General features: G+C 61.1%; 3 protein-coding genes across 3 annotated transcripts in view; 2 read left to right on the top strand and 1 right to left on the bottom strand.

Annotated features, from left to right (window-relative positions):
* Positions 1-314: 314 nt before the first annotated feature.
* ICAM4 (intercellular adhesion molecule 4 (Landsteiner-Wiener blood group)) lies at positions 315-1,544 on the top strand. Its single transcript, XM_006104058.3, has 3 exons — positions 315-774; positions 895-1,200; positions 1,340-1,544. The coding sequence occupies exons 1-3, from the start codon at positions 381-383 to the stop codon at positions 1,456-1,458; spliced, it is 819 nt and encodes a 272-aa protein (XP_006104120.1). The 5' UTR covers positions 315-380; the 3' UTR covers positions 1,459-1,544.
* Positions 1,545-3,026: 1,482 nt separating this feature from the next.
* ICAM5 (intercellular adhesion molecule 5) lies at positions 3,027-9,524 on the top strand. The gene is made up of 11 exons (XM_006104056.3): positions 3,027-3,108; positions 4,016-4,285; positions 4,460-4,780; positions 5,010-5,297; positions 5,599-5,853; positions 5,981-6,229; positions 6,711-6,953; positions 7,042-7,320; positions 7,399-7,638; positions 8,207-8,473; positions 9,096-9,524. The coding sequence occupies exons 1-11, from the start codon at positions 3,027-3,029 to the stop codon at positions 9,368-9,370; spliced, it is 2,769 nt and encodes a 922-aa protein (XP_006104118.1). The 3' UTR covers positions 9,371-9,524.
* Positions 9,525-11,392: 1,868 nt separating this feature from the next.
* Positions 11,393-13,903, bottom strand: part of ZGLP1 (zinc finger, GATA-like protein 1) — a 3,065-nt gene continuing 554 nt past the window's right edge. The window contains exons 2-6 of the mRNA XM_014446424.2: positions 13,694-13,899; positions 13,012-13,085; positions 12,567-12,660; positions 12,290-12,415; positions 11,393-12,144 (exon numbers count right to left, since the gene is read on the bottom strand). Coding sequence (XP_014301910.1) covers positions 12,057-12,144; positions 12,290-12,415; positions 12,567-12,660; positions 13,012-13,085; positions 13,694-13,899 — 588 coding nt within the window. The 3' untranslated portion in view covers positions 11,393-12,056. The remainder of the gene's footprint in view (positions 12,145-12,289; positions 12,416-12,566; positions 12,661-13,011; positions 13,086-13,693; positions 13,900-13,903) is intronic.

The raw sequence follows: 13,903 nt of genomic DNA, 5'->3' as shown, positions 1-13,903 counted from the left end.
GTTGAGGGGAGGTGCTCCGTCCAGCTGGAGTTCTTCCTAGCTGTCCTACCACAACCCTGTCCTACTTCCTCCCTCCAAGGAAAGGCTGCTGTTCAAGGCCCATTCCTGAGGCCCTAAACCAAATCAGGGCGTATTGGTAACTTGAGACTCTGGGGAAAATTAAAGATCTCTCTCTGGAAAAAACACACACGTTTGGTTTAAAATGGGGTCTGGAATCCCATTCTTGAGTGGAGGGAGGGGGGGTAATGTCGCAGGGCTCCTGGCCCTCTAGGAGCCTCCGTCTCTCCGGGTGGGGCTGAGAAGGCGGGGCTTGGGGCTTTCTTATCTACAGAGCCAGCCTGGCTTCCTGGCGCGGGGTCTCTCACTACGGGCTCTTTGCCATGGGGTTTCTGCTTCCCCTCTCACTTCTGGTTTTGCTGGCGGTAGCTTACCCGGGAGGCAGGAGCGCGCGGAGGTGCTGGGCTGCGCGGGCGCAAAGCCCCGGAGGCAGCTCTCCCACGCTCTCCGCGACCACAGCGCCGTTCTGGGTGCGCATAAGCCCCAATTTCATAGCCGTGCGGCCGGGGAGTTCGGTGTGGCTCAACTGCAGCAGCAGCTGCCCCCTCTTGGAGGGTTCCACCCTCCATACTGGGCTGCGGCGGGGCCAGAAGCTCAGCGGGCCCAGCTGGATCTCCTTCCAGCTGCTGGATGTAAGGGCCTGGAGCTCCGAGGTGCACTGCTTCCTCACCTGCGCAGGAGTAACGCGGGGGGCCACGGCCAGGATCCACGCCTACAGTGAGGGACGAGGGTTTTTAGGCCCTCCCGGGGAGACGGGAGGGGGACAGAGATGGGGCAGTTGACAGTCGCGCTAGGGGGCGCCCGCGGACCTTGCTCAGCGGCCCCCTCTTGCTTTAGAACCGCCTCACAGGGTGATCCTGGAGCCTCCGGTCTTGGAGGGCAGAGAGCACATTCTGCGCTGCCACGTGACGCACGTGTTCCCCGTGGGCTTCCTGGTGGTAACTCTGCAGCGTGGCGGCCGGGTCATCTACTCCGAGAGCCTGGAACGCTTCACGGGCCTGGATCTGGCCAACGTGACGCTGACTTACAAGTTCCAGGCTAGGCCCCACGACCTCTGGAAGCCCGTGACCTGCCACGCGCGCCTCAATCTCGACGGGCTGGTGGTCGGCAGCAGCTCAGCACCCGTGACGCTGACATCCTGGGGTGAGGCATCCTTGCAATCCTGGGGACTTGAGGGTGGAGAAGGGTTATGACCCAGGAGGGGCACTGGCCCAGCTTGAGCTCCACGCGTGTCATCACGCCTCCGAGTGCTCCATTCCTAATTCTCACCTCCTGCCCCCAGCTTGGAGCCCCGCGTCCAAAGCCTTGGCTTCCACTTCCATCGCAGCCTTTGTGGGGATTCTTCTCGTCCTGGGGGCCGTGTATCTGCGAAAGTACCTACTGATGCAGTCCGAGGCGTAGGAGGGGAGGTCCTTGCCGGCTGAGTCCGAGCAAAATCCGGGACAATTTGGAGACCCTTCCTAAGTCAATAAAGCCTGCCTCAGTCAGCCTGTCCCTGGGCATGAAGGTCCCCCATTAGGGCACCGCCTCGGAGAAGGGGTCTTTTTGGCCTTGTCACAATCACTTTCTCCAAGTTCCTCGTCTCCCTGAAGGTACCCGGCGGTCCCCAGTCCTTCTGCATTTCCAGCCGGTGTAGTAAACACATCTCCCGCGGGCATTATCAGCGCGGTGCAGACGGGCAAAGCCTAGGCGCCGGAGGGCCTTGGGCTGTGGGCGGGCTTCTGCTGACTGGCTCCGCCACTACCGCGCAACAGCTCTGATTGGATGTTTTGTTTCCTCTCCGCCCTCCTCCCCCCCCCCCCCCGCTTTTCACTTTGATCCCGTACTTTTCTGGAGGACCAGAGTGGGTCTACCACTGACTTCCATAGTTCACTTGTTAGCTCTGGGGACAAGAGCACAGACGGGCGGGCTCACATGTACATATCGAGGGACGTGGATATGCAGAAAGGGTACCCATGTGTGGACTGCTGGGAAGGAGCAATCAGATGGTCCACGTGGCGTGGCACAGACTCGCGTTCTGGCAACCTCCTGATAGTCACAGGGCCCGGAGGCCCGGATGCGGGATCAAAAGTATCAACAGGTGGTCTCCTGGGCTCGCGTGGACACAGTCCGAGTGTGCACTGGATGCCGGCAGGGCCCAGCGGTCCAGGGCTCTGGCCGCCACGCGGAAAGGGAACTCAGGGGTGCTCTTCCGCAGCTCGTGCTCTCACACGCCGCCGAGTAGACACGTGCCCGCTGCACTCTGGGTAAATACAGACCCGGAGCCGAGCCAACCCTAATTTAGACGCCCGCGAACGCCGCTGCGCACGAACACGTGCTGCTGACTCGCTAGCACTTTGGTCTCCGCCCCCTCTGTCGCTTGCGGGGGCGCAGCCGGAGGGGAACTGGGGGCTTGGCTGTAATCCTCAGCTCCCGGGGTCAAAAGGAGAAGGATGGCATTCCACACCCGCCTCCAGAACTGTGCCTACCTTGTCCTGTGCTTCCCAAATCTCTCCTAGCCCATAAATCAATTCCGGCACCAAGGGGCGTTGGTGGGAAGGGCAAAATATGGGGGCGGAGCTCGGAGTCCAGCTCATTTTCATAGCATCTAAACTAGGGGTGGAAGGGGGGTTTGAGATGGTCAATCCAGCATTTCCCCCGACCTCCGCGTCGCCTCCGGGGATGACGCGAGAGCTCGAGGCCGCCCCAGAAGGCTCCGGGCGATGGGGCCGGCTTCCACGTAGACCCCGGGGGTCGCTAGCTCCTGCCCGCACGCCTTCGCCGAGGCCGGGAGCCTGGCGCACGCTCGCCCTCCCGCCTCCCCGTCGCCTCTGCCGCCTCCCCCTCCTTGGAAACCAAGTTACCAACGTTAAACCAATCCCTGAGCGCAACTCTGCCTCCTCCACACCCCACCCGCCGCGCCGCGCTGTCCTCGAGCTCAGCTCAGCGCTCGCGCTCCCCTCTCCTCCGGTACTTTCCCCGCGGCGGCGATGCCAGGGCCCTTGCCAGGGCTGCTCCGGGCGCTGCTCGGCCTCTGGGCTGCCCTGGGCCTGGGGCTCATCGGCCTCTCAGGTAAGAGCCCGTCCCGGCTCCGGGTGGACAGGGCGGGGGCGGAGTTCCCGACCGGAGAAGAGGCCACATGCCCCTCCCGGCTCCGCCCTCGCCTCGCTCCCACGCTTCTGCCCCCACCTTGAGCCGTGGGCTTTCTTTATCTCTCTCCCTCCAACACACACTGGAGACACAGCTTCTCGACTCCTCGCTCGCCCAGATCTCTACCATACCCCCTTCGAGATCCTGGGTTCTCTTCTGCACCCAACCTTGCACCTCGGAGACCCGGTGTCGCCGGGGACCTCCGCACGCTCCGCTATGCACCATGGTCCACGGATTGGCATCTTACCCACCTGCGGCCCGCGAAGACCCGCTCTCTCCATCTGCCGTCAGAGGCTCTGTTCCCTCCCCGCCCTAGGCCTGGCAACCGAGTTCCTCGATGTTTCCGCGGTTCCTTTCTTGAGCCTAGCCCCGCGACCTCTTTTCGTGTTCTTCACTCTCATCCTTGATTCGGCTTCATTTCTCCTTTGCCTTCCCCTCAACCTCAGTCTCCCCTTCTCTCCGTGATAACCCTGAGAGCCAGTTGGTCCCCCTCCCCCCACCTGGGGTCCCCTCCTCCCAGGGGTGCTTGGGTATGGCGAAGATCCCATCCTTCCTCTCACCTTCCCCCATCCCTCCCATGCGTTCCCACCACCCAGCTGACACCTTGCAGACCAGGGCCCTCCGCTGCCATGTCCCAGAGGCTCCCTATAGGTTGTGCCCTGGGAGCACGCCTCCAAACCTGAGGCCGGAGCAAGACGCTGGACTGGAGTTCTTCTCTGTCTCCGGCCTCTGCTCCTTCCCCGGGAATGCCTGACTCGGCACAGGGGCGCTAAGATGCCAGAGAGTGGGTTCCCAGGCTGAGCCCGCATTTCTGCATTTCTCCGGGCAGCGGCCGCGCAGGAGCCTCTCTGGGCGGACCTGCAGCCCCGCGTGGCGCTCGTGGAGCGCGGGGGATCGCTGTGGCTGAATTGCAGCACCAACTGCCCGCGGCCGGAGCGCGGAGGCCTGGAGACCTCGCTGCGCCGGAATGGGACCCAGAGGGGTTTGCGCTGGCTGGCGCGGCAGCTGGTGGACATCCGAGAGCCAGAGACCCAGCCAGTCTGCTTCTTCCGCTGCGCCCGGCGCACACTGCAGGCTCGTGGGCTCATTCGTACTTTTCGTGAGTTCTCAGCGGCCACGCTCTAACCCCACTACTTTCCCTCCCTCCCAGGCCCCGCCCCCTGGGTCCTGAGGTCCTCCCCTTCAGGCCCCTTCTTCTGGATCCCCAAACCCACACCTCTCGGCCCTTGGGCACCACCACACGTTTCCGAGAACCTGGGTTCCTCCCTTGCAGAGCGGCCTGATCGCGTAGAGCTGATGCCCCTGCCTGCCTGGCAGCCTGTCGGCGAGAACTTCACCCTGAGCTGTAGGGTCCCTGGCGCTGGGCCCCGCGGGAGCCTCACAGTGACCCTGCTGCGGGGCGCTCGGGAGCTGGTCCGCCGTAGCTTCTCCGGAGAGTCGCCCCGAGCGCGGGGCGCGGTGCTCACGGCCGCAGTGCTGGCGAGGAGGGAGGACCATGGGGCCAACTTCTCGTGCCGCGCGGAGCTGGACCTGCGGCCCCACGGCCTGGGGTTGTTTGAAAACCGTTCGGCCCCCAGAATGCTCCGAACCTTCGGTGAGTGGGTGTGGGGAACTGAAGGGGACGCAGAGGGGTTGGCCCGGTGCTTGAGAAGTTCGGAGGCAGAGAGGTCCGAATTCTAATCCTCACGCCAACGCTCACCAGCTGAAAGCCCTTTTCCTCTCTGGCTCCAGGATAGCGGGATAAGATCGTGCTCGTAAAGCGCTTAGTACACACATGGTGGGTGTTCAGCACGTAAGTTCAAGCTCTCTTCTTCGACTCCCAGCACTGTCTCCGGAGCCCCCGCGCCTCGATGCCCCCCGGCTCTTGGAAGTGGGCTCGGAAAGCCCCGTGAGCTGCTCCCTGGACGGGCTGTTTCCAGCCTCGGAAGCCCGGGTCTACCTGGCGCTGGGGGCCCAGAGGCTGCATCCGGACATCACCCTCGAGGGGGACGCGATCAGGGCCGCTGCCACAGCCACGGCGAGCGCAGAGCAGGAGGGCGCCGGGCAGCTGGGCTGCAGCGTGACCCTGGGGCGCGAGAGCCGCGAGACCTGGGAGAACGTGACCGTCTACAGTAAGAGGGAGCGGGGCCGGGCCTCTCGGGCTCGGGGGTGGCGCCAGAGGAACGCGAAGGCGGGACGGAGAGCGCGTGGGGTCTTAGTATCCGAATGGGCGGGGCCCACGGAGGGCAAACTGAGCGACGAGAGAGGCGGGGTCTGAGCGGCTGGGCGGGGCTGTGGCTTGACCACCGCCAAGTGGCGGGAGGGGGAGGGGCGGGGCCTTAGCAGTTCGAGGGGCGGGGCGCCGTATCCACCGAGGGTTCCCGCAGATCAGGGGTGTGGTCGGTTGACTCCGAGCGAATGTGCCACCCCTAGGCTTCCCCGCGCCCCTCCTGACCCTGAGCGCGCCCAGCGTCCCCGAGGGGGAGACGGTGACAGTGACCTGCGCTCCTGGGGCCCGAGCTCTGGTCACTCTGGACGGAGTTCCGGCCGCAGCCCCGGGACAGCCCGTCCAGCTCCAGCTAAACGCCACTGCGAACGATGACAGACGCAGCTTCTTCTGCGACGCCACCCTCGAGGTGGACGGGGAGGTCCTGAGCAAGAAAGAGAGCACCGAACTGCGAGTCCTATGTGAGTTGAGCTCTCGCCTCCCCCCTGGTGATCTCCAGGGACCTGCCCAGTCCCCGGCCGTTTGTGGAAGTGGAGCCTTTCCCACGGTCCACGTGGAGCCTTCTCTATCCCACATCCCTGCCCGCAGACGCTCCCCGGCTGGACGATTCGGACTGTCCCAGGAGCTGGACGTGGCCCGAGGGCCCAGAGCAGACGCTGCGCTGTGAGGCCCGAGGAAACCCAGCGCCTTCCGTGCACTGCGCCCGGCCCGACGGCGGGGCGGTGCTGGCGCTGGGCCTGCTGGGTCCCATCACTCGCGCACTGGCCGGCACTTACCGGTGCACCGCGGCCAATGTCCAGGGCGAGGCGGTCAAGGATGTGACGCTGACAGTGGAGTGTGAGTGGGGGTGCATCTCTCTGATGCTCAGGGTCTAGGGGTGGCCAGCTTGCAAGGACGAGCAGGAGCAAGGTCTCAGGGATGCCTCTGGGTAGGATTCTGGGGAAGGGACTAGGCTGGTGTTTGGGATTAGGGGAAGACCTTGCATGAGAAAGGGTTGGCGTGTCCATAGGAGTGTGTGGGCGTGGCATTTGGGCGGAGTCTCGGAAAAGTGTGTGCTTCAAGCCATCTAACAATTTTTAGGCTGAAGGTTGGAGCAGGGTCCTGTGGGCGCTTTGCAGGAATCAGTAAAAGGTGCCCCTTCATAGCTCATGAAGCCCCGAAACAATGCGTGGCTTGACTGGCGTGAAACCCCTTTGGTTCAGCGTCCCTGTGCAGGGAGGGCACAGCCTGCCCAACCCTACGTGGTGGCCGTGGAACAGTAAAGAGGGTCTAGGGACGTTCGGACGATGCCCAAACCCAACAACACTCCCCCCTCCAGACGCGCCAGCGCTGGACAGTGTGAGCTGCCCAGAGCGTATTACGTGGCTGGAAGGAACAGAGGCCTCGCTGAGCTGTGTGGCACAGGGGGTGCCGCCACCCAACGTGAGCTGTGTGCGCTCTGGGGCGGCGGAGGCCATCGAGGGCTTGCTGCACGTGGCCCGGGAGCACGCAGGCACCTACCGCTGTGAAGCCACCAATTCTCAAGGCTCTGCGGCCAAAACTGTGGCCATCACGGTGGAATGTGAGCGGGGGCAGCAAGGGGCAAGGGAGGGTGTGTGTGGGCAACTCGGGTCTGACTTTCAGTCCTTGCGTGACTCTCTGCTCCCCAGATGGCCCCAGTTTTGAGGAGCTGAGCTGCCCCAGCAATTGGACGTGGGTGGAAGGATCTGGACGGCTGTTTTCTTGTGAGGTTGATGGGAAGCCGCAGCCAAGGGTGGAGTGTGTTGGCTCCAGGGGCACCACCGAGAAGGTGCTGCTGCCGCTGGCACCCCCAGACCCTAGTCCCAGAGCTCCCAGCATCCCTAGTGAGCCTGCCTCTGGTATCTACACCTGCAATGCCACCAACCAGCACGGCTCCATGGTCAAGATGGTAGCCGTGAGCGTGGAGTGTGAGCGGGGCCCAGGCGGGTGGGAGGAGGGTGTGCCCCATGTGGCCCCTCCCTGACCCCGCTGTGGCTGCTTTGCAGCGCCTCCGAAAATGGATGAGTCCACCTGCCCGAGTCACCAGACGTGGCTGGAAGGGGCCGAGGCTGTCGGGCCGGCCTGTGCTGCCCTGGGCCGCCCCTCCCCACAAGTGAGCTGCTCCCGGGAGGGTGGCCCCTGGCCTCAGCGGATACACGTGTCCCGACAGGATGCGGGCACCTACCTCTGCTTAGCCACCAATGAGCACGGCACTGACACCCGGACCATCACCGTGCGCGTGGAATGTGAGTGGGGGCAGCACCAGAGAGAGGGCCCTCAGTTCCCAGACAGGGACTTGCGCAGGGAGTTCCAGGGCACCTCCCCCCAGTCCCACTCTCGGGGACAAGGGAAGGGACCCAGAGCTGAGAGCAATGAAAACTCTAGGGAACAGGAGCCTGGCCCCCCTCAAGTCCTGGGTTCCTACCTCCTTCCATTCAATGAAGCAGTACTGACTACAGCCAGACTGTAGGGCAGTGGTTCTCAACCTTCTGGCCCTTTAAATACAGTTCCTCATGTTGTGACCCAACCATAAAATTATTTTCGTTGCTACTTCATAACTGTAATGTTGCTACTGTTATGAATCGTCATGTAAATATCTGATATGCAGGATGGTCTTAGGCGACCCCTGTGAAAGGGTCGTTCGACCGCCAAAGGGGTCGCGACCCACAGGTTGAGAACCGCTGCTGTAGGGGGAGGGGGCTCTGATAGGAGGCAGGATCCTCACCTGTGCATCCGAGCAGGGGTGGTGTCAGACTGTGGTGGGTTGAAGCAGGGCTGGCGCTGAGCCCCCGTCCAACCTCCTGTCCCCTGCAGACCGACCAGTGGTGGCCGAGCTGGCCGCCTCGCCTCCAGGAGGTGTGCGGCCAGGTGGGAACTTCACGTTGACCTGCCGCGCGGAGGCCTGGCCCCCCGCCCAGATCAGCTGGCGCGCCCCCCCGGGGGCGCTCAACATCGGCCTGTCCAGCAACAACAGCACACTGAGCGTGGCAGGCGCCCTGGGTAGCCACGGAGGAGAGTACGAGTGCGCGGCCACCAATGCGCACGGGCGCCACGCGCGGCGCATCACCGTGCGTGTAACTGGTAAGTGATACCTGCGGGGGCGTGGCCTGAGCCTCGGGACACCTGACCTCCCTCTCAATCCCCACGGATGAGATTGGAGGAGGCCAGGGTAGAAGTCACGGGCAACCTTTCGTGTGAGGCCCTAATGGCTGGTTGGGGGTGTGAGGTGGAGGGAGAGGCAGCTGAGAACTTCACGGGGAGGAGCCCTCCAGGGCTGTGACTGCTGTGGGGAGGGACTTAGTAACTTGGGGGGAGGTTTTCCGCCTGGCGGAGACTTGGTCCAATGCCCCCTCCACTGTGTGGCTGTACAGAAGAGGATTTGGAGAGGGACCAAGGGCAGGGGATGGGAGTGGGGGCCATAACCAGATCCCGTCCCCCACTTGGTCTCACTCTGAGACTTGGTTCTTTCTGAGATAGAGGAATGACACGGTTCCCCCCACCCCACCCTCATCGTTTTGGGGGTGAGGAGAGTTGGTTTCTGGGTCTCTCTGCTCAGCCAGGGGCTTATAACGCCATGCGCTGGGTGGCATGTGAAACGGATCATGGGTTGCAGCAGCACTGGGGATGGCTCAGGCTTGGCATCTCGTCAGGGTGGGGGGACGCCCAAGCTCGTCCACCCTCTTTGAGGGGCTCCACCCCGCAGGTCCGTGGCTGTGGGTCGCCGTGGGCGGTGCGGTGGGGGGCGCAGCGCTGCTGGCCGCAGGGGCTGGCCTGGCCTTCTACGTGCAGTCCACCGCCTGCAAGAAGGGCGAGTATAACGTGCAGGAGGCCGAGAGCTCGGGCGAGGCTGTCTGTCTCAACGGTGCGGGTGGTGGCGCAGGTGGAAATGACAGCGCCCAAGGTGGCACGGAACCTGATGGTACCGCAGAGACGCCTGCGGGGGGCGAGGTCTTCTCCATCCAGCTGACATCAGCGTGAGCCCACTACCCTCTCCCCGCAGGCCGGGGGATGCCCCCCAGACACACACGGGGGCTTATTTATTGTTCTATTTATTCATTTATTTATGTATTCAACTCCAGGATGTCACCCCCATTTTCTAACCCTCCCAATAAAGTTTTTATAAAGGACTCTGGGTCTGTGTGGGTGGTCTCCGTGATGTGGAAGCAGCCCATAGGTTCATAAAACTGTTTTGATTTTGTGGGCCTACTATGTGTTGGGTGCAGTTCAAGACATCTTTGCATGGTGTGACCTGGGACTTCTCTCCATTGCCCATTTCCTGTTCTCACTGGACCCCTGAGCCAGGCTGGGGACCACACTCCTTCCCTCTCCCTGCTGCTTATGCCTTGGCCTAGAACTGCCCTCCGATTGAGCTAACTCTTGGGGGTGGGAGCTAGGGGCTTCCCAGGCCTGGTTCCGGACGGAGCTGAGGCTGCCTTCCCACGATGGATGGAGCCTCCCTCCCAGGGGTCTGGGCGTAGGGACCCTGCCCTGAGGCCTCATCTGGATAGTAAAGGAAGGCAGTGGCTGCAGCTATGGTGTCAGCCCCAGGATGTCCCTGCCCCACTCTCAATGCTGCCTTCATTCAGTGCCTCAGTTTACCCCCAACCTGCCTTTGGATTTGGCCCATCATGGTTCAGTATAGACACACAGAGTATCAGCCACAACCCCACAGCACACCACTGTGCCCCTCACTCCCCACAGAATAAGGAGAGAACTGCTGGTTCCCCCCCCCCCCCCACACCCCACCCCCACCCCCAGCCTCAGTCTTCTCCTGTCTCAAAAGCAGGAACACAGATGCAGAGAAGGAAGCAGGTCTGGACAGCTCCAGCTTCATCAGCTGCCCATGCAAACATCTCATGCACAAAGGTGAGAGCAGGAAACAGGGGCGCTAGAGGCCAAGCCAGTGTGGGTGCCCAGTACAGAAGGCAACAAGGCACAAGGGTGGTGCAGCTCCTGCTGTCTGACCTCCCTCCCTCCCTCCCTCCGTCCTTCTCTTCACCCACCTTTCTTGAACCCCACAAAGTTCTGCCTGCCACAGGGCCTTTGCTCTTGCCATTCTATCTGCTCGGAGAGTCCGCATCCCAAATAATCCCATAGCTAGTTCCTGATTCCAAGGTCTCTATGCAAATGTCACCTCCCCTGAGAGGCCTTCCGGAGAACCAGGGCTAAGATAGCCCCCCCCCCCCCCAAACTCCTTATCTCCTTCTATACTTTTATTTCTCTGTAGCACTTGACATTCTATTAATCATGTAATTAAGTATTTACTGACACTCTAGAATATTGGCCCCACTACAGCAGGGATCTTTGTTCTATTCAGTGTCTCCCTTTGGGCCTAACACACAGTAATTGCTCAAAAAAATGTTGACTAAATGGCTCAAAGCAGCCTGGAGTTTGTATATACACAGTCTGAAACCTTCATGTTTTCATGAAAAGGTTCTCCATGCTGGACACTGGGGTGGGAACCTTGGACCTTCAAAGCCAGTGTCCAATGGGGGAGAGGAATGTAAAGAAATGACCCCGGAGAAATAGAGCACTGAAAATTCTGGTAAGTTCTCAGCAGGAGACCGGCCAGGAGCTGAGGTTGAGCCTGACGCCCGTGGGAAGGAGGGGTCTGTTTTAGACAGGGCTGTCAAGGGGGGCATCTTGGGAGGCTGAGCCCCTCCTTCCCAAGTAGAGAGAAGGTGGCAGCTCTGGGAGGCACGGGGGAGGGTGTTCTGCACCACGGAAGGGTGAGACCAAATGAGTCAGGGGTATAAGGGCTGAATGTGGGCCCAGGCCTCTGCACAAGCCCACCCAGGAGAGACAAAGAGGGTCTTGCATGGGCCTGTCTTTCCGGGGCATGTGGCCAGGCAAGCCTCAGTCACCCCCAAGGCAGGGACCACCTCTGCCCTCCCTGCATCCCGCCATCCTGGACTCCCAGCCCTCCCTCTCCCTCCACGTGAGCACTGGCAGTCAGTGAGCAGTGACAGCGGCAGGGCTGACCTCTGCCCAGGGCTAGCTTTCCCACATGGCTTTTGGCTTCAGACTGGGGACACCTCTTGGAGGGGTTAGAGCGATCTTGAAAGAGGGGGAGGGGGACACAGCAGGGACTGGTGCCTGTAAGGATGCCACAGGTGACATTCTGCAGGCAGGAGTGGAGCTGACAGGTAAAGGGCCCACTGTGTCTGTATCACTGTGTACCAATGTGTCATCTGTGTGTTTGTGTTGCTGTTGACATGTGTCTGTACTGTATGTGTGTATCTGTTGTGTGTCTATGGACATATGTGTCTATCGTGTATCTGGACATGTGTCTGTCAACCCATGTATCTTTCAATCTCATGTGTAGTTTGTCTCTATATGTGTGTCTTGTGAGTGTGTTGATGCATGTGCCTTGTGTGTGTCTATCTTTTGTCTGTGTCGTTCTCGTGTGTGGTGCTGTTTCCCTGTGTGGACGTTGTGATGCATGTGGCTAATCCTCTATGGGGGGCTGGTGCCTTTACATATATGATTATGTGTGTGTCCCTCACAAACCCACATTCTGGGACTGGGAGAGTGGCAGGTGAGGGCACACGAAGTGGGATCCCCAAAGTCACAGCACTGCTTCTCTGAGGAGTTCTGCTCTTTATTGTCCATTCTATTCACAAACAGCACGAGTTCCTACTGCGAACACTTCCTGAGGGGGAGCTCAGCCAAGCAGGGGCCAAGGAAGAGGCCAGTGAACCTCTGAGACAGGGGCTCTAGGGCCTGAGGCCTGGATCTTCTGCCTGGGGTCCCTGAATGGGGAGAGGGCAGAGGCAAGGCAGGCTGGAGCCCTCAAGACCCAAGCTTTCCCCCCATTCCTCTTAGGAGGGCTTCTTCCCACTCTCCCCCTAGAGAAACGGAGGCAGGACCGGCTTGGCTGGGTGAGGAAGGGCTTACCCTTCCTGGGATGGGCTTTGGTTGGGGCCCAGGAACATCCCACATCTGCCACATAACTTCTTGGGCTGCACATTCTTCCTGGGCACCAGCCAGCAGCTGGAGCACCGGGTGCCATACTTCTTGTACCTGGGACGGGGGCACAAAAATCCAGCATTCAGGATGCACCGGGGACACAGAAACCACCACAGGGAAACCACTTCCCCTTCCCAATACCCCATGCCAGCCACGCACAGGCTGACGGGGGACCCTACCCAACTCCCTCCTCCAGTCTGCAGACCTGATACCACAGGCATTGCAGAGAGGTGTCCCGTCTTCGGCATCTCTCCAGAGTGGGGTTCTCTGGGTCCTACAAGAAGCACAGCGCCTGGGCCCTGGAAAGGCAGAGGCCAAAGGGCAGGAGTCAGAGGCCAAGCGTCCAGGCTCAGGAGGCTCGTGTGGGGTGGGGAAATCTGGGAGGATCTCTGTGAAGGCCCCGCCGGGCTCTGGGCCCGTCCCCGGGTGTTGCCATATCTAAGACAAAGGGAAAGTCAGGAAGGGAGACAGATGGCAAACCTTGGCAGAGGAGGAAGCCGGGGGTGGGGGTGACTCAGCAGAGTGAAGGGGGGCACTGAGACTCATCCTGGATGGGTCTAAATGGGGAAGCAGGGTGGGGAGTAAGACAGGGAAGATAGAAGGCAACCCCCCCGCCCCTTATTTATAGCTCTCATGTCTCCAGGACTCACCCAGGGCCTCACTGCCTCCTGGGTTGGCCTCAGGGCCTGTAGGGGGAGCCTGAGAGCGGCTGCTGCTGGCCAGGCTGGGGGACAGACAAGGCGTTAGTATTGGGGGATCTGAATCCTGTCCCAGAAAGCCTCCCAAAATAAAGATTTACTACGAAGATATCAGGCATCCTCAGGAGGCATCTGATGTCTGAAAGGCCTGGCTTTGTCCCTCATTAGGAATAACAATAATAATAATAATTTGAAGAGGTAGTTCGCTTGGGGCCAACCTGTCAGGTTGAAACCCCATTTCTGTCTGCCCTTGCTGTGTGACCCTGGAAAAGTGATGTCCCCCTCTGTGCTTCAGTTTCCAAATCTGTAACATGGGCTTTACAAGGCTTCAATGAACCCACATACACCAAGTGCTGCATGTCGCCTCTTAGCTGTTGCTCCCGACAAATGGCAGCTGTTATCATTATTGGAGAAAGTAACGGCAGCAGCAGCCTTCAGCGTGGCCAGGCCGGTCTCATAGAGGGGAGACCAGGCTCAGCCCGGGATAGGACCGGCCACGGCAGCAGGACGGGACTGGCACAGTCTTGCTTGGCCCTTGGCGAGCCCATGCCTGGAGCGCCTCCCCACAGGCCCCTGTCCCTGTCATTGCCATTCGCTGCATACAGGGCGCCCTCACTCACCGGGCCGTTCCTACCTGTAGCTGTGGATGATCTGAAGGCTGGAATCCGGCTTTATCTGAAACCTCAGCGTCACTCCCGCGAACCGAGGGTCCACTTTCTCGGCGCCCTGGTGCGGGTTTGACTGCTTCCGGGGCCTCCTCCGAGGTGGGGCTGGAGGGGCTGCGGAAATCTCAGGAGGCCCCAGGCTGCCTCCTCGCTGACCAGTTGGGTCAGCATGGCCCTGG

The sequence above is a fragment of the Myotis lucifugus genome, unplaced genomic scaffold (genome assembly GCF_000147115.1).
Source record: "Myotis lucifugus unplaced genomic scaffold, Myoluc2.0 scaffold_539, whole genome shotgun sequence".
Lineage (NCBI taxonomy): Eukaryota > Metazoa > Chordata > Mammalia > Chiroptera > Vespertilionidae > Myotis > Myotis lucifugus.
Note: the sequence above shows the minus strand (reverse complement) of the source record. Positions and strands in the feature narration are given on the sequence as shown.

Coding starts and splice junctions, on each gene's coding strand:
- ICAM4 (XM_006104058.3), top strand. CDS start 381: ATGGGGTTTCTGCTTCCCCTCTCACTTCTGGTTTTGCTGGCGGTAGCT. Junction 775..894: donor GGCCAGGATCCACGCCTACA/GTGAGGGACGAG, acceptor CTCTTGCTTTAG/AACCGCCTCACAGGGTGATC. Junction 1,201..1,339: donor CGTGACGCTGACATCCTGGG/GTGAGGCATCCT, acceptor TCCTGCCCCCAG/CTTGGAGCCCCGCGTCCAAA.
- ICAM5 (XM_006104056.3), top strand. CDS start 3,027: ATGCCAGGGCCCTTGCCAGGGCTGCTCCGGGCGCTGCTCGGCCTCTGG. Junction 3,109..4,015: donor GGGGCTCATCGGCCTCTCAG/GTAAGAGCCCGT, acceptor TTCTCCGGGCAG/CGGCCGCGCAGGAGCCTCTC. Junction 7,321..7,398: donor GGTAGCCGTGAGCGTGGAGT/GTGAGCGGGGCC, acceptor GCTGCTTTGCAG/CGCCTCCGAAAATGGATGAG.